The 18,196-nt window shown below is 43.4% G+C and overlaps 2 protein-coding genes across 2 annotated transcripts in view; one reads left to right on the top strand and one right to left on the bottom strand.

The window, feature by feature from the left end:
* The first annotated feature begins 4,633 nt into the window (after window positions 1-4,633).
* mos (v-mos Moloney murine sarcoma viral oncogene homolog) lies at window positions 4,634-6,142 on the top strand. Its single transcript, XM_079291723.1, has one exon. The coding sequence runs from the start codon at window positions 4,660-4,662 to the stop codon at window positions 5,677-5,679; it is 1,020 nt and encodes a 339-aa protein (XP_079147849.1). The 5' UTR covers window positions 4,634-4,659; the 3' UTR covers window positions 5,680-6,142.
* A 2,804-nt stretch (window positions 6,143-8,946) lies between these two features.
* The window catches only part of steap2 (STEAP family member 2, metalloreductase), a gene marked incomplete at both ends in the record, with an annotated part of 10,583 nt that continues 1,333 nt past the window's right edge, over window positions 8,947-18,196 (bottom strand). The window contains 4 exons of the mRNA XM_079291589.1: window positions 8,947-9,240; window positions 9,432-9,596; window positions 11,101-11,628; window positions 14,996-15,162. Of these exons, the coding sequence (XP_079147715.1) occupies window positions 8,947-9,240; window positions 9,432-9,596; window positions 11,101-11,628; window positions 14,996-15,162 (1,154 nt within the window). The remainder of the gene's footprint in view (window positions 9,241-9,431; window positions 9,597-11,100; window positions 11,629-14,995; window positions 15,163-18,196) is intronic.

Below are 18,196 nucleotides of genomic sequence, written 5' to 3'. Positions count from 1 at the left end.
GGATAAAAGCCAGCAAACATCCTGTAGTCAGTCATGTTAGTGCGCCTATATGCTGACATTCACCGTAAACTCATTCAAACGCTCAGATCGGGAGCGAGCGAAGGACTTTGAAAGTTAGTGGAAAGATTAACGTGAGACAACGTCCGGGTTCTTCAGACGAACATCCGGTTTTCAGAATAAGATGCCAACAAAGTATGAATTATATTCATTATACTTATATGAAACATGCTGCCTGCATCTCGTGAACCAAATGTTGTTGCCCTTTTGTTCATATAGCAGTACTTTAAAATAAAAGTAGTGCAATACACTACTTTTGAATTCATTGTTGAACTTTGCCATAACAATGCGATTAATCCCAAAAAATCCATGCGATTAATCGCGATTAAATCTTTGAATCGTTGCCCAGCACTAGAATGGACACAATATTGTTCTTAGTTATGTGAAACGTAGAGTTGAATGTGTGATGTTTCAAAGCATTTATGGAAGTTTGCTATGTGTATCTTGTGAAGGTTTGTGGTTTTACAAGAAATGTTAGCAAGCCGGTTTTTTTTTTTTATCATAGCACTTTTGTAAATTGAATACCTTTATTTCCTCCAATACTTTGTTTAAAACCTTTATTACAAATGTATAGATTATATATTTAGCTCTTTTAGAGAACAATAACATGTAAATACAATATAAAATGTTTTATTTTTACAGGTACAATTTTGACAGTGTTTTTCCTATCAAAGTGTCATTTTTGCTTTACTTGCACAAGTGTTCTGTGTATCTCATTGAGGGGTCTTTTAACAAACAATGTTGGCCTGGTTTTTCAGAGGGTCTTCTTTAACTACTCAAGTGTTGGTTTAGGTGAGAGCACAAGCGATAATGAAGCTTGGATGGACGGTTCTATAGCACTTAATTCTATCATCCTTTCATGGGTTGTTAAAAAGACAAACAAGATATACTGTATGTTCACTAACTCATGGGTGATTTTGTCCTCTTCTATCATCCTTTGACCTCAGTGTGACATGAAAAACATGACTTGATTTCTTAGTGGTTTCTGCCTGAAAGCTGTTAGATGACAACAAATTTTCCAATCAGCTAACTGCATCATCAACGTGATGCATAACTCATATGACGGAATCCAGGCATTTGATGTGGAGAGAATGAAAGCGATAAACTGTGGATCACAGTTGAGAAAAACAACTACATTGGAGAAAGTAGATCCACATTTCAGCTCACAATTCTAAAACTAATCTAAAGTTTCCTGTGAAAAAGAAAAGGTAAAAACAGAAAGTCTCCCACAGTCGTGTGGTGACCAGGAGACACTCTTCAGTGAGAGGCACAGACCTTCAGCAATTCATGTCAATCTTCTATTATAAGCTTCAGTGGTACCAGTGAACTTTATTGAATGTGTATGTAAGAAACACTGCAATACTGCAAAATATATTTTGGTGTTGGATCAAGCTGCTAACATACTTCTAAAGCTCCTTAAGGTGCGACTGACCTCTCTTCTAGTTCTTTAATGTATCGTTTGTACAAACAAAGTATCCAGTTTAGCTGAACCGTTGGCGTGTGTGCCTGGTTGTACCATATAGCTACATATATTGTATTGTACTGTGACTTTTGTAGTCTTTTTACAGACTTGCCTGTAATATCACATGCCTCCCTCATGCTCCCTCCACCTGTGTGTTGTGATATTGGGACACTGAGTCATGGTGGGACATTGTTGTGAGTGAAGTCACTCTGCAGAGATGAAGACGTTGGTGCTGACGCTGACAAACACGCCTCCACGTGATGCCGTTCAAATGAGCTGAGGAAGTTCAGAAACAAACTGCATTCCAGCCATGTTTGTTTTGTTATACGTTGCATTTCATTAATGCCATCCTGTGACAATGATGGACTCATTGATAATTCTCAATATTTTACTTCAAATCTATTTTACAAACTACTGTTGTATTTTTATAAATATAGGCAAAGTTATTCACATAAACATATATGTATATATATATGAGTAAATATATATGTATATGTTTATAGGTTGTAAAATAAAAATGAATGCTGCAGCATTTATCTGTTGTTTTTTTAAACATTGACATCATCCAAAGAGGCAGATTATTTATTGTCTGGCAGAATAACCTGATTTAATTTACATACCTTGCTGCTATGAGATGAAAGAACTGCAGTTGTCAACTCCAGTGTTTTTACACAATGAAAGTTCAATAAACGTAAGAGATCCAACTGCAGCTCTGTTTGGTCATTCCTAAAAATGTGTCATTCACTCTGATTTTGTCTTCTTTTTGTGTAAATTGGTGGTTCTGTCCTCGTGTCACATGAGCCCACATGGAGTCACTTTCACTACTCTGAGAACCAGATATTGACAACCTTTAAAGTCAAATTTCAAAGAGAAGAGTCTACAGCATTTGGCCGCGTATCAAACAGATAATCACCAGCTTTGACAAACATTTTACAGTTTTCATACGATCAGTAATTCCACCTTCAGTTATGTTGACATGATGATAAAGTCTCTTCCACACAAGTTGCAGCCTCATAATAGGTGTCGCTGTTCTGACGTACCCACTGTGTAGTCAGGATAAGACACGGGGACAGTTGCTACAGTAACCACGATACTATACCTGACTAATGTTTCACATCTTCTATTGTTTCATATTGTTGATATTTTTGAATTCACAAACTATTCTCTTAAAATCAGGAGAGGGAGGCGCGTAGAAACAGGTGACTGTCCCTTTGCTTCACTGTCGTTTCCCTTCCGTCTGTGGATTGACAAACTGGGCTCATCAAGATCAACTACCTGACAAAAGACAAAGAATATTAATACTTGTATGCAGGAATTATTGACCTATGGAGGGACCTCTATCCGGCAGGCAGAGATCATAACCATTTTTCTACCCCACCATTCATTGATATACTGAACCATAGTATATACTGTATAGTATGGTGACCCATGCTATGGGATGCATTCAAGGTGAGGGGAAATATTATTGTACATATGAAAAGAATGAAGACAGGAGAGATTGAATGAACTAAAAGTAAGACAAAACATGAAGACAGTATGGACTTAAATGATGTGCTAAACATTAAAATAGTTGAAAATGAGATTGATGAACTATAAAAACTGAAAATTGAATAGAAACCTGTTTTTCTCAAACATAAATATTGGGAAGTCGGTGACAGAGTATCTAGGTTATCATCTTATGAATTAAAGAAAACGCAGGCAGATGGTGCTCTTTACAAAATGAATAATATTAAGACTAAGGGGATGAAACAAACAGGAGAAGATTCAACAGTGTTTGCTGTCATTCTATTTCAAACTATCCTCAACAACAGCTCGACAATGACTCACAGACACTGTTTTATATTTACATCTGTGGTAGATGTAAACATTTGCTTAATTGTTTTACTAAATGTAGATGATCAAATGCTCTCATACGTACAGCAAGGAGGTTTGAAAAGTGCCTGCAAGATCTCCAAAACAGAAGCTGGTTATTTATAAATGTACAACTTTTGTGTTGTCCAGAAGAAACGGGTTCAATGTCTGGCTGTTATTTTATTTGATCAAAGACACAAGTCATGAGTTTTAATTACGAACCAACTAGAGATATTATCAAAAAATACAGTGATGGGATGCTGATTCAATCAAATATTTGCCAAACAAACCCATCAAAACCCCATTTACATCCATTCTCTATTCCACTGTTCACATTTACAAAGGGCTGCGAGCTATCCCAACATGAAAGGTCACAAGTCTGATAAGTAATGTGAACAAAGCTCTAGTTGTCCCTGCATCAAATTCCAACTGAGCCAGGCTGTATTTGATGCTGAAGGCCAACTAATGATCCTTCCTGCTCTCACTGTGGTCTGTTGCCTTTACATTCATGCTTCTCTCCCTTTATGATATGTGTCTGCTTGGAAAGTTCAGAATTGATATGTAACTGCTACTAGTTCAGCTTGTCATCAATCAATCCTGGACAGAGACACTGCAAAGGATCTCACAAGGAGGTCGACTTGACCGTAAGGGAACAGAAGAAAAGAATGAACACAGGTTTCCATGAACAGACTGATGGATGACGCAGCCCATTATGAGCCATCTTGTGTTATAATCTCCATCTTACACTGAAGTGGTGTTTAGAACGTGATCCTCTGTTCCTGCATGCTGGAAAGGTCTGAGTGAAAAACAGTGAAAAGGACAAACTCAAGCTCTGAGCTGTGCAACAGGCTCCTCGTGGAGCTCCCTCCCCCAAGCCTCATGCTGAATCCACTCAGTCAAATGTGTTAGCGTGCACTTCTAAAACTGGACACTGCACTAAAGTGCCCAGCTGTCGAGCTGCTCATGAGGTAGCTCATGGTATGCACACATGCAGTAGTTACTTTTTGACACAAATACATATTATTGCGCTTTAACACCACAGGATGCAAAAAGAAGTGTGTCAGTTCACCCCTCCCTCCCCTACTACGGAGAGCGTAAACTGAGTTGAACCATCTGGGTGAACCCGTTGAACCCAAACAGAACGCATTACATACTCCTCAACACTACGTGGCGGTGTGACTGGCTGGCAGCTTTTTTTGTGTGCGTCAGTGCTGAAAAGCTTTGAGACGACACAGCTGCAGTGCTCACCAGTCAGCAGACTTCAAGCTGCACACACAGCGCGCCGCACGATGCCCTCTCCGATCCCCGTGACCCGCCTGCTGCCCAGAGACATCCTCCCCAGCCTGGACCTCGGGACCTGCAGCAGTCCGCTAACAAAGTACTCCTTCGGTACCACCTTACAAGTCCCGGTTCAGAGACTCCACGGTAAAGTTGCCAGCCGGCTCTGGTCCACTGTGATACACTGGAAGGAACTGCGCGCGCTGCAGCCTGTGGGCTCCGGAGGGTTCGGCTCCGTCTATAAGGCGGAGTACCTCGGGGACACCGTCGCGCTGAAGAGAGTCAAGAAGTGCACAAAGAACAAGCTGGCGTCCCGGCAGAGCTTCTGGGCCGAGCTGAACGCAGCACACCTGCGCCACCGGAACATCGTGCGCGTCATCGCGGCGACCACCTGCGTACCTGCGGATTTTGGAGACGAAAGCAGCATTGGATCAATAATGATGGAGTTTGTGGGGAACATGAATCTGCAGCAGGTCATTTACGGGTGTGCAGAGCCGCTGGGGGAGGACCGGTGGCTCCGGTACTCCGCAGACGTTGTCCGCGGCTTGCGGTTCCTTCACTCCCACAGCGTTGTGCATCTGGACATAAAACCAGCCAACGTATTGGTGTCCAGTGAAGACGTCTGCAAAATTGCAGATTTCGGCTGTTCTCTCAAACTGGAAGATGGATGTGAAGTGAGCGCCATCAGCCCCCATCTGAGCCACGTTGGCGGCACGTACACGCACAGAGCTCCGGAACTGCTGAAGGGCGAGGGGCTGACTCCGAAAGCGGATATCTTTTCTTTCGGGATCACCTTGTGGCAGCTGATCACCAGAGAGCAGCCATACACCGGTGACCGGCAGCACGTGCTCTACGCGGTTGTGGCGCACAGCCTGCGTCCATCTGTTCAGGACCATCCGGTGTTTCGGTCGGAAAAGGGGCAGCTGTGTCGGACTTTGCTGAGCCGGTGCTGGAGCGCAGAGGGCCGCTGCAGACCCAGTGCCGAGGAGCTGCTGCCGCACCTGGAGCAGCTGCGCTCCAGGTGTGACTGAGTGTTCTAACTGGTGCACAGATGTGCTGACAGCATGGACATGTTTTGCAGATTTACTGTTAGTGTCTTGAAAAAAAGGCAGATCACTCCTTCGTTGAAAGCAGTCTTTGACTCAAGGAGTCGGTCTCCATACTTGTGTCCTTATTGCAACTTCATGGCAGAAGTTCTTGACTTGAATCAACTTTTTGAAAGTACGTTGTAGATTCACAGTCTGTTAAAGTCAAGGCTCCAATGAGTCACAACACTGCATATTACTGGTCCCTCTAAATACAAACCAATGTTTTAAGGTTATTTCGTTGTCGTTTAATTTGACAACTCAAACAATCCACTAAGTTACTGTAAGTTTTGTTTTCTTAAAATATGGAATCAATGTGTCGTGAACTGAGTTTTATTTTCCATGATGAGATTGTATTGTGAGATTTAAGTGTGATTTAAGTTTCATTAAAATTATTTTTATCCAAGTATTGTGCTTCTCAGCTCTTCCTCGCATCATGCTAACAGGTCACCGGTTTGCCTGAGGGCTCATGTATAGAAAGATCCATTGACACCCATTCATTTTAGAGATTCTGTTTAACCAGAGCTGCTCTCAAACTGAGGAAACATCACAGACATGTGAGGAACACAAGACGTCTTTTAGACGGGCTCTAGCTTCCTTATATCACGATGACTTGACGTGAAAACTGCTATTTGGATCAGCAGAGCCCTGTTGTATCTGCCTCAGGTTTCACTTCACTTATCCACACAACTCTGCTTCTTGACACGAGCACGATGGTCATACATGTTGTGACCACCTGCTGGTCACGGACTAAAGACCGAGACCTGCCCTAATGTCTATCAATGTTAATGCTGACAAAAAGGACCCTGTGTGTGTGTGTGTGTGTGTGTGTGTGTGTGTGTGTGTGTGTGTGTGACTGCTGTGATGCAGCCATGACACGTCTCCTTCCGGAGGCCTGCTATCGGCTGATTTAGTGCTCAAGGGAGGGAATTATGGGTAGACACGAGTGTAGTCATCATTTAACTCCGAGACATTCATCAAAGTTCCACATGTCTACTTTTTAATGTTTTTTTGACTAATAAGTCAAAGCTTAGGACCATTTTGAAGGCTTATTTGTTAGAAGTTGTAAACGTAGTGGCTCAGGTCCACATTGGAGACGGGATGTCTGTGTAGGGGAAGAAATAGTGTCATTTAATAGAACAAATATTACAGTCAGTTGATCGACTCAGCATGAATGTTATCTGAGAGCTAGATGCTGCGCTGCCCCTTCTAATATCAAATCCACATTATGCTCTCAGTAAGTTTATAGCATGTGTTTTATTGAAATATTTCTCGTTCTTATGAGCAGCAGTGATTGAATACAAGTTCGTATCACTTACAATCACTGCAGGCATGACAGAATTGTACTGTGAATAACAGTTGAACTGGAAACAGCAATCATGACTGGACAACGAACATTCTGCTGTTGAGAGAAGCAGACGACAAACACGTCTTACTGTCACCTTATAACACCGAGAGCAACATAATAATCATGGAGCGCAAAGTCAGCCTACTGATCTTAACAGGTGCTCATGGTATAACTCACTTTTCAATGCATGCGGTGCTTTAGACAGCCTGTAGAAATATTCTATGTAAGTGAAGGGGGCTTAGACATTACTGCAATCTGTGAGCTGGTTGTGCTTTCATTAAAGATCAATTCTATTTGAATAATGAGACCCAATGCACCCCTGTCTTGACTACAAAGAGCTTGATCATGTCAGTGTCTTGCTGGCAATTCAATTCAAGTTTTCTTTCCCATAATTCAGATGCATTTCTGCCAAATGTGTTGCTACACTTGAGATTCAGTGATTCTTTTTTGGCACATAGTTGTCTTTAGCTTTACCTCAACTAACGCGTGGAAAACACAGTGTTGCGTTGGTGGTGGCTCATTCACTGTGTGGCAATGACTCCATGATCAGAGTTGAATCCAGAGTAAAGGGACTGGGTTGGTCACTGGTCTATCCAGGTCCTGGTGAACTCATTGGCAAGATAAAGATTAGTGTCAACAAAATACTTCCTGCATTGCAGCGACTGCGTTTTGGATATTTCAGTCCAGTTTGAAACTAAACGAGTAGATCTGACATGCCTGAGATCGATGGTCCGTCACAGTGAACTTTCCTGTTACCCTGACGCTTATTGCTACCACAACTGTTTCAATAAATAAATATTATGGACTGTATGGCAACAGCACTGGCCATTTTTGGGAGTGGGGGCGAGAGGGAGACCCATCGTTATGCTGCGCTCAGGTTTCCCTAGACCGGGTGTAACATCAGGGAAAGAATGATTGATTTCAAAGCTTTTGTGAGATGATGGAAATGGGGAAAGACAAGTGAACTAAATAATATATTCTATATTATACTATAATAATACCTGCTGTGTGTGAAACAAAAAGAATCTAAACCAACGTCACACGGATATGATTGATGAGAGCATGCCACTGTATGAAGTGGTACAGTAACACAGACCTGGCACACAGGACACGGATAATACCAACCAGTGACTGCCTCACAAAGAAATGACTTCTTCTTCAACCATTTGCCAATTCAGCCTTCTGTGTTGTGAGCTGTAAGAATAAAAAGCCTATTGAAAAGCAATTTGCATTTTATGAAATGTCCCAACCTATCAACAGAAATACTGCACGTAATTAAAGGGGTACGACAGCGATTTCATATTGAACGTCCATTGGATCTAGAAAAAAGAAGTCCATAAATCTGCGCAGAAGAAGCCCAAAACTCTGCACCCAACACTTCCAATAATGTCATTCTGGGGTGTGTTTTCATGAGACCACCCCTGCCTGTAAACACCCACATCTTTAAAAGGCTTCCTGCAACACATCTGTATTCTCCATCCTCCTTGCCATCACTATGACATCATCAGGGTTATGTTCCTGGACTTGACAAATCCAGAGCCACAGAAGACATTGTGCAAGTCTTCTAACAGACTGCGCTAGTCCATCTTAAAGTAGCGATGAACACTGAGTGTCTCAGTGTAATGTCTGCCAGAACACAAGGACAGAAATAAAGTATCGGTGGAGAATATTCCATTTTACAATTTAGATGGACAAACACAACACAACAGTCATACAAGGTCCGTAGTGATGGTGAATAGTAGCAGCTAAGAAGTACACAATTCACAAGAACTGTTCACAGTTACAGAGTAAGAATAATCAAATCATTGCTTCACTAAAACAGCTGACTATGACAGCATATGTGAATACCCCAATAAAGGAGCAAATCACATGATGGTAACTCTCTCAGGTGAAACGTGGGCAGCCGAGCCCACTGGCTCCAGGCGCTGGCAGCGGTAGTGACTGCTGTCCACGCCCCGGCGGATCTGGTGAAGCTTGCGGGCCACACAGGGGAGCAGCATCAGCACCTTCCCAAGGATGACACACACGGGCAGGGCCAGGGCCACCACGAAGCTGGGGGGCAGGTAGAAACGGTAGGCTTCCTCCTCAAAGGCTCGCTTCCAGCCAAACAGCAGGCCGTGGAAGGTAGTGATGAGCAGAGCGATGTAGCCCAGTGTGGACTGTAGCAAAGACAGGAAGAGGCATGATGGTACATACATACAGCAAATACGAATAATAGTACACATCTTCCTAGATTACATTTTCTGAGGATATCATCATTAGAAGTCAAAACAAAAAAGACTCCCGTTATAACCCTAGAACTTGTGAACTCTTCTTCGGTATCTAAGTAATTCAGAGTCAGTGTTTGTACCTGTATGAAGCTGAACTCCCTCCAGTTGAGCGTGCTGTGGACGGAGGGAATGGAGGTGATGGCCAGGAGCGACAGCAGCCCAAGACTCATGATCCCAAAGGAAACGTACATCTCCACCCTCCACACCTCCTCCTCATTCCATGCATTCTCAACATTAGCATGGACCTGCCAACACAAAGGATGCTCACGATGGAATTCAACACAATCATCATCTTTCACTTTGTGTTTTATGCATGGCCAGATCAACCTGCAGAAGGTGAGCTGCTTTGCCCCTCCAGTGTTTACAGGAATACCTGCAGGTTTGCTGTGTGTTACATTGAAAGTGCAAAAGCTGAAATATTGAGGTTCTAAAACTAGATTTGTATTACCCTAAGACATAGTAATACCACCTTAAAACCCTTCTGATGTCAGTATACTGAATATTGCACATCAGTGGTATGTATTCCCAAAATAAAAGTTCAATTAATAAAACTCCACAGATGTGTGCATGGACCCTGATGGACGTGAGCAGCATTTATGACAGTCAGTGTGCTGATTGCACATGTGTAAACAGGTGTGTACAGAATTTGGTTATGTATAAGTTGTGTGTACAGTTTTGAGATATTTGCCATCACTAACGTGTATTTGCGTTTCCATTTCCTTGGATGTATTCATTAGTGGAAATATATAAACTGTATTCCATCATTTGTATTTGATTTTTCAGGTAATATTTGCCCAAAGCAGTGCAAGTGTGTAAGCTATGTTGAGATCATCAATACATCATAAGTGATTGAAGACAGACACACTGCCTCTTCACATTGCTCAGCTCTCAGTCAAATAAATGTGGGCTGCTTCAATTTCATGAATTCAACAATATAATCATGTTATCTTCAATAATTAACTACTTCAGTGGATTACAGCCGACTAAAATATGACCAAGTATATGAATCAGACAGTGAGATATTAAAGCCTGTCTTCAAACAAAGGCCTGGTATCCTCTGCAGTTGACGTAAGTAAAGGCTCTGGTCGCTATTAGGGAATATTTGGTCATTTAGTTCTTTTTCCAGTGACAGTAATAGCTGTCTTGTTAACAAGCAAGGTTAGAACACCCACAGCCTAACAGCACCTATGCAATTATTTTAATTTAGGCTACAACACTGTATCTGTCTAGATATTAATGCATACAGTATTTTAGTCCCATAACAGCCATGTATGTTTAGAGGATCAGATGATTGAGCACAGAAGTTTTTGTTCTCTTGAGTCATTTGTTTTTGTTAGCAGCAGAATGGCCTTCTCATTTTAGAAGGAGCAACAGCCAGTGGATGAACTCCGACTAGAGCCAACAATGATGGAACTTCATCACTCACTTAGTTACAGACTTTTGCGTTTATATGACTGGTCCCCAGCAAACTTACACCTTCATACCAACACCTCTTAAGCTTCCTGATTCACATGTCATTCACATTCTTTTCTGACGAACACCAGTGTATCATCCAGCTGTTACTTCTGTGCAGCATCTCTGCCTATAGTGCTTGTTACCAGATACAGTGTTTTTTTTTTACAGGCTTAATGTTTCCCAAATCTGTCAACCTCACTGTCACCTTTCATTTTGGTGAAAAAAGCCAGCTGTATGTGGGTGGACAGTCAAATGAATGAGTATCAGTGTGTGGACATGGTGCACCCCACTGACCTGCTGGTAGGCAGTGTTGAGCAGCAGGTACCTCTCAGACCTCCTCATGGGCAGACAGAGGCTGTAGACAACATGGACAGCAGCCAGGAAGAAGCTGAGGAGACCCAGCTGTTTCCGGCTCTGCAGCCAGCCCTCCAGCCAGTGTGGGAAATGCCTGTACTTGGTACCATAGTAGAGCTGGTGGGCGGCTGCCAGCTGGCCTGCCAAGTACACCAGGGCCAAGAGAGTAATGGCAACAGTGGGCAGTGTCCTGTTCACCATCTCTATGGGGATCTTGTAGAAGTCACTCTGCTTGTATTTCACATATGGGTGGATGATATCTCGTACAAAAGAGTAAGCAAAAAAGAAGATGGAGAGGGCTACGGCAGCAAGGACGGGGCCCTTCCAGCCAGGAAATAACTGGATGGGAATGTTCTCAATATCCCGCGAGGAAGACAGGGTGCCCATATCCACCGGCAGGAAGTTGAGCTGGCGGGCTAATTCCATAATCTGCTGTCGAGCCTCCACCGAGTCGCTGCAGATAAACACCTACACAGAGCCGGCATCACAGAGAGGAAGATGGGTTAGACACACAGTGAAGACAACCAGGAAGGCTGGTGAGGACACCTGCTGCTGGAAATAGTCCCCAGCAAATGCACTTACCGGGAGTCCTCCTGTTTGAGTGACGGTTGCAAAAAAACTGTTTTAGGAAATGACTGAACTATTTTCAAAAACAAAACTATATATCTGTGAGCTGTTCTTAAAGATGCAGGTCTACAGTAAGACACAATAACAAGTGGCTGGTTATGCCCTTGCATGGGATGAAAGAAGATAAATATCGACTCATTCACATAAAAGCCTCGCAGCAGGTTAATATGTGCTCTCCCTGTATATGCAATCTTATTTCCTTCGTTCAACCTTAATTCTCTTAACACTGGTGGTATCAATGTATTGTTTCGTTTCAGCTGCTATTACTGTCACTATCATGTCTTCTCTTCTCTGGAGGATATCTGAAAACAAGTTGGTTTGCATTTGCTCCCCTTTGTCACAGAACTGTGAACCGTGAAACAAGTAAAAAAGGTCGACCCTTCTTCACTTGTTTTAAGAGTCCTGGTCGGTAAAACACCAGCATTGCACAAGACAATGAGCAGGGGAACTCCTTGTTACCAGTTCCTAGGTGTTGACCTGCTCACCAGCACTGCCCTGTGGGATTGCTGTGACTGTGACTGTGCCTTCCTGTTGCCATGCTGTAAGTTGGCTCCTGCCTCAAGTAAAGTGTCCCTTCGTCTTCCCACCCGCTTGCCTTGTCAGTATTTGTCTGTACACGCTGTTTATACACTATATAGACATCCTTACATGGTCATAGTCATCCAGTCCATGCATCTCTAACTATCCATGTATCTATTCAGTATTTATTTCTTGGCTCTATTTGCATTGTTTACAACGTACAGAAGACTTGACTTGGATACAGATGTTTCATTTTTCATTTCATTGTTTTCATAACAGTCCTGTCTATTCTTTACCTTTATCCATCCAGCTTTGTTGTCCTTGTCCCTGACTCGTATCTCTATTCCTGTGTAAGAACATTGAGAGAGATGCAACTTGGCCAGTGAAGCTCATTCTGATTCTTTGTTGCTGGAATTCTCAGACAGTGACTCCCTGAGGGCTGTGGACCCCCTGGTTGAGAGCCACAGATCTGAAGGAAGGATGGGACTTTAAAGTTGGCCTCACCTGTTCATTACACCAGAAAAGACATTGTAATCTCTTGCTGCAGTATTCCCGATAGCAGGAGTTCTCCATGAAACCCATGCATTTCATTTTAGGTCGAAGAAGCTTCGTAATTGCAGGCCTGAAGTTGTGCCCTGCAGTTTTACAATCCAAACCATGGATAAGGAAGCTGACTGGCTGGGGGATTATTTGAGAAGTTCTTCTATTGCTAGGAGCTCTATTGTTGTGACTTTCCTGTATAGGAATTCATTTGCTCTGGAAAGGCTCACAAAGCTTCTTTTTTTTTTGAATAATCCGTGCTTAAATCATAACAGTATTAATGTGTCAGAGAGCACGCGAGGCAGTCGCACAGTACTGCCACTGTCTCCGTCACATACAGAACATCGGCTGCCATCTCTCCCATCAACAGAAGACATGGAGCCGATCAAGTCATGATGTCTTGTAGCCTTAGTTGAAGGCTGTTCCACTTCTTTCCAAAGAACACTGACTTGTTTCAACTTCGACTGAAACAAAATGTATTAAAGCACAGGGGTGTACTGTGAAGCATGTCCAACAGAGCCAGGCTTTATTTGCGCTCGACAAAACCTAAAAGCCCAATCAGAGATGAACGGGTATCATGACGACGGTTATCTGCCGTTGTTAAGCAGGTTTTCTTCATCAGACGCCATCATTTCAGTCTTCTACCTCACAACATGGACCCGTCACGTACCACCGACTTTAGTCAAGAGGATACTTATGAATAATATCAAAACATTGTATCGCTAAATATAACGCTGTTTCAGCAGATAAGACAAGAGCGGAATGCTTGACGCCTTCTGTTTATTTCTAACTTGACAGCTGCCCATTCTATGGCTCTTAAAGTCAAACTCTACATTATATTACGGTACATGGTCATATACATACAAGTACTTCCATGGAATTTGACCTCTGCATTTAACCCATCCTCAGCAACTATAGGAGCTGTGAGCTGCTGTGAAGTGCCCGGCAAGTAACTTGGGGTTCAGCATCTCGCTCAAGGGCACGTGGCCAGTAGGAGCCTGGGATCAAACCGCCGACCTTGTGGTTAAAGGACATTACTATCTACGATTTTAAAGAAGCTTTCTTTTATAACCAGCATGGCCAAATGGCCAGAGAACACTACAAACATATTCAGCAATTCACTCGGAGCAAGAACAACCGTGAACAGCCCGGCACGCAGTGTCAACTGAATGCATGTTGGCCTGCAAAACCATGCAACGCGATGCAGACAGTTGGCACGACTGTAATTGCACGTCTTCGTTCTGTGGCTTGTTAATGCACGGCTCAACATGTTTGCATACGTAACATGTTTTATCAGCTGACGATCTATATTGCTCATAGAGAATATGGTGATGAAAAGCCAACTATTCTCTGAACACTCCTCCCCCTGAACAGAACCTCCTCTGGAGCAGGTTAGGTGTGCAGAATAAGAAATCATGGCGATCTAGCCAGGTTAAAAGAGAGCCATCTTTGTGACATTAAAACATTCTTAACATACTGGATAACCCACTCATCCCTCCTCATAGTGCACCCCTCTGACAACCGCGACTCCTGACACTTGGAATAGAGTTCTGATGAAATTATAAGAACTTCGGCTACAAGCTGGTTTTGGAGATTTCAACCACAAGTTGTGGCCTAACCTCGGACAATCGAGAATGCTCAGTTGTCATGAAGCTGGCTCAGGTGTCATCACATGACTCACAGTGAGCGTGGAACCACAGTCACGTGAACAGCTGTTGTATTTGTGTGAAGATGGTAATCCCCGTTCTCTGGAGTCAGATGTAAATGAGCTCCCTGATCTTTCTCCAGTTGTCCACTGACTCCTGGTGCATGACCTTTGACCTCTTCCCAGTGGATGCTGAGAGTGCTTTTTGTCTGGTGTTCACAGACAGCTGAAGTTGTCTGTGTTTATCCACTCACTTGTCCTGGGGTCCTTGAAGTCAGTGGACATCCAGAGAAAGATCAGGGAGGACATTCACATCAACAGGGATCATCTTTGAACAGAGACTACCAGCTGTTGTCATGTGATTGACGGTCCATACTTACGTGACTTGATGATTGCAGAGCCGTCTCAGATAGATAAAGTGAAAAAGCCACTGAAATATCCAGAAGAAGCTTGTAAGTGGACCTTGATTTGTTTCCTCAAAGAGTAGAACATGAGTGACTGTACCTGTGTGCTGGCGTCTTTGGGGCAGCTCTGCTGCATTGCCCAGGCTGAGATTACGTTGAAGCCTTTGACCGCAATGGAGTCTGGCAGCAGTGAAGCCAGATACTCAGCGTTAGACTCTGGATACTGGTTCACCCTCCTGTTGTTACTCACATCCACCAGGATCTTGCCTGCAGAACAACAAGACAAAATCATGATTTCTCTCGTTAAAGACATTCATATATACTAAACTGTCAGCTGCACAACATACCTTTCTCAATGATTTGGGATTGTATGAGTGAACTATGTGCAATACTAGATAGTATAACCCTCCTTGGTGTTGCCTCTGACTTTAACTACTGTTTTTGTCGGCAGCATGTAGTATGAATTATATGAATTATAGTGCATCATTGCATATGTATGAGGTGCTTCAGTGCAGTCACTCTAGTCATAATTATTACTATTTTGCATCTTATTGAAGATCTAGACTGAAGTTCAAAACCTATTCTGCCTACAATAATTTGCAATGTCGGTCTAAGTATTGTGTACTTTTGTGATAGGATGGTGTCTGTAAGACTTCAACAGTCTGAGGTACTCAAATCCTCCAGAATGAGTCTTTTTGTGTCTTTCTCTGCTGCAGCTCAGCAACAAAACAACTCAAAAAGTGTCTTTGGAAGATCCTCAGTAATTTGTATGCCTCAGACTGCTGATGATCTTCAACTGAACTTGATAATGTGGATATTGTCCCTTATTTCTCACATTGAAATCATACTGCAAAGGGATCCCTTAATGGACAGAAGGAGAGATTAAGGAGGAGAAAACATCTTTCAATACGGCATGTGGGTATTAAGATAAACTTCAAAATAACCTTTTCTTTAATATAGAGCCAACTCATGATAGTGTAGTCTATGCTTCAGTGTCTATTAGACTACCTTGTCTATTAAACATACTCCTCTCCTTCAGTCAGCCATTGCTTTTCTGTTTTGTGTATAGAGGTATTATTGGAGCAACACAACTGAGCACCTGTGACAGTGGAATTTGTAGTTGTAGGAAATAGTCACACATGTGTATCAATAAATGTGAAGTCACAGAAAAATGTTACACAACAGTTACACCGTCTCAAATTCTTCATTGCAGGTGTACAAATCCTTCTGTACTGCAGTGAATATGGTGCAAAACACATTCACACACCGTGTCAAAAGATGTGAAGTTGTGGACAAAGGAAAACACAAGTCAATCATTACAGGCGCTTGAATCTGCCGCTAAGAGCCTCAAATGCTGCTTTTTCGCTCACAAATGAGTGATTTGTGTACCTGTAGAGTCGGGGGCGGGCGTTCCTTTCTGACGTATCATAATAATAATAATACATTTTATTATGTAGCGCTTTAAAAAGCACTCAAAGACACTTTATATCGTAAAAACAGAAACAATAAAAGCAATTAAAATGAGAACAAAATATCATAACAGTAAGGAACAACACGAAAAAAAGAAAAAAGAAAAATACATAACTAGCTTCACAGGTTAAAAGCAGATTTAAATCGATGAGTTTTGACAGACAGGCAGAACCGGACAACCAGGCTGACTGAGCTGCTCCGGGGGACGGGAATGAGACCGACCAGGCTGGCTGGGTTGCCTCTGGAGACTGGCTTTTTAGGGTCCGGGGCTCTGGAGACTGGCTTTTTAGGGTCCGGGGCTCTGGAGACTGGCTTTTTAGGGTCCGGGGCTCTGGAGACTGGCTTTTTAGGGTCCGGGGCTCTGGAGACTGGCTTTTTAGGGTCCGGGGCTCTGGAGACTGGAGTTCTGTATCGGCAGCAGCTGGAACAGGGGATTGCTGCAGCCCATCTGGATCAGGAACCGAGAGAAGCTGCGGCCGAGCGGGATTAAGAACTGGGGAACGCTGTGGCCCAGCTGGAATAGGAACCAGAGATCGATGCGGTCAAGCAGGAACAGAAGCAAGAGAACCGCCGACAGGAATCGTGGAGAGGGAGTCTTACTGCTGAGCCAAATCTATATAATTTCATGCCTGTTCTTCCAGTCCACTAGCCACACAGTGTAAGCTCAGACTGTTGCTCTTCAGGTCCCTGCTGACCGTTAGCCATTGCTGCCTCGAGCCTATACATTGCATGCAGGGCATTGCTGTCCTCAAGCCATTAGGCTGAGCTAATAAAAGTAGATCTCGTAGTTGCTCTGGTCAGTGCTGACCTCGTCAGTGCAGCGCTTTTGTTGCTGTCTTCTCATTCATGGTATGCCCTTAACACTGAGTCTACTCTGACAGCAAGAACGGCCGATGACAACTCGAGTCAGGGAATAGTTACAGCCTTCAGTGGTGTCACTCTGGCTTTACCGAGCACAAAGGTGACATGGTTGTGTTTTTCCTGATTGAACATCCGGATGTATGTTACAGTTCCGTACCCACTTTTGCTGGCATCAGCAAAGTGATGTAGTTGGGCATGGTGAGAGACTGTTATTTTAACTCCAACTTGAATGTGAAAGAGTAACCCTCCACACACCACTGCAGACCCAGACCCGACCTCTCTCCACTGGAAGTTTGTCTCGGTCCGAATCCAACTCCTTTGAGTCCTTGGCCCTCTGATCCCCTGCAATGGTGTGCAAAGCAACACGTGTGCTGCTGATCCATTTCTCCAAGTTGAAGTTCCCCTTCCGACACAGAGTCATGATTTCTTTTTGTCATCCGGATAGCATCAAACAGTCGTCCACTTAGAAATGATGCTTGACAGATTGTGCCACTTCAGTCGGAAACTCAGACTGGTTATCAGCAGCACAGTCAATGCATAGCTTGCACAACTGGGCACAGCGGTGTGCAAAATCCTACGTTAGCGGAGACGCACAAGCGCACCGGCTCGTTTTCCTCTCCACAGCGTTTCACAGCGTGAGTAAAGGTGACCGCACCTTTGACAAGAATGTCCAGAAACTCCACAGATGTTCAAAGAAACGGAAGTCCACTGGAGTTGTGTCCCTGATGTTTATGAGCTCATCTCTGGTGAAAGAGCTCCGGGTATCACAGCAGAAAACTGAATTTATGACAAAAACAACACTATACAATGAGCACCAACACACCGAGGTCTCTCGACGCCCCACAAATCTCTGCCCTTAAAGCACCACTGTCCTGATACAAACGGGCCATTCCCACAGCTGCTGATGACCTCCCAAGGTTTCAATACCTTGGGAGCGTTAGTTTCAATGAACAAGTCCACGCTTGGCTTT

Source organism: Melanostigma gelatinosum (genome assembly GCF_949748355.1).
Source record: "Melanostigma gelatinosum genome assembly, chromosome: 20".
In the NCBI taxonomy this organism is placed as follows: Eukaryota; Metazoa; Chordata; class Actinopteri; order Perciformes; family Zoarcidae; genus Melanostigma; species Melanostigma gelatinosum.
Note: the sequence above shows the minus strand (reverse complement) of the source record. Positions and strands in the feature narration are given on the sequence as shown.

Bases quoted from the DNA above. Each gene is read 5' to 3' on its own strand.
- mos (XM_079291723.1), top strand. From the start codon at position 4,660: ATGCCCTCTCCGATCCCCGTGACCCGCCTGCTGCCCAGAGACATCCTC.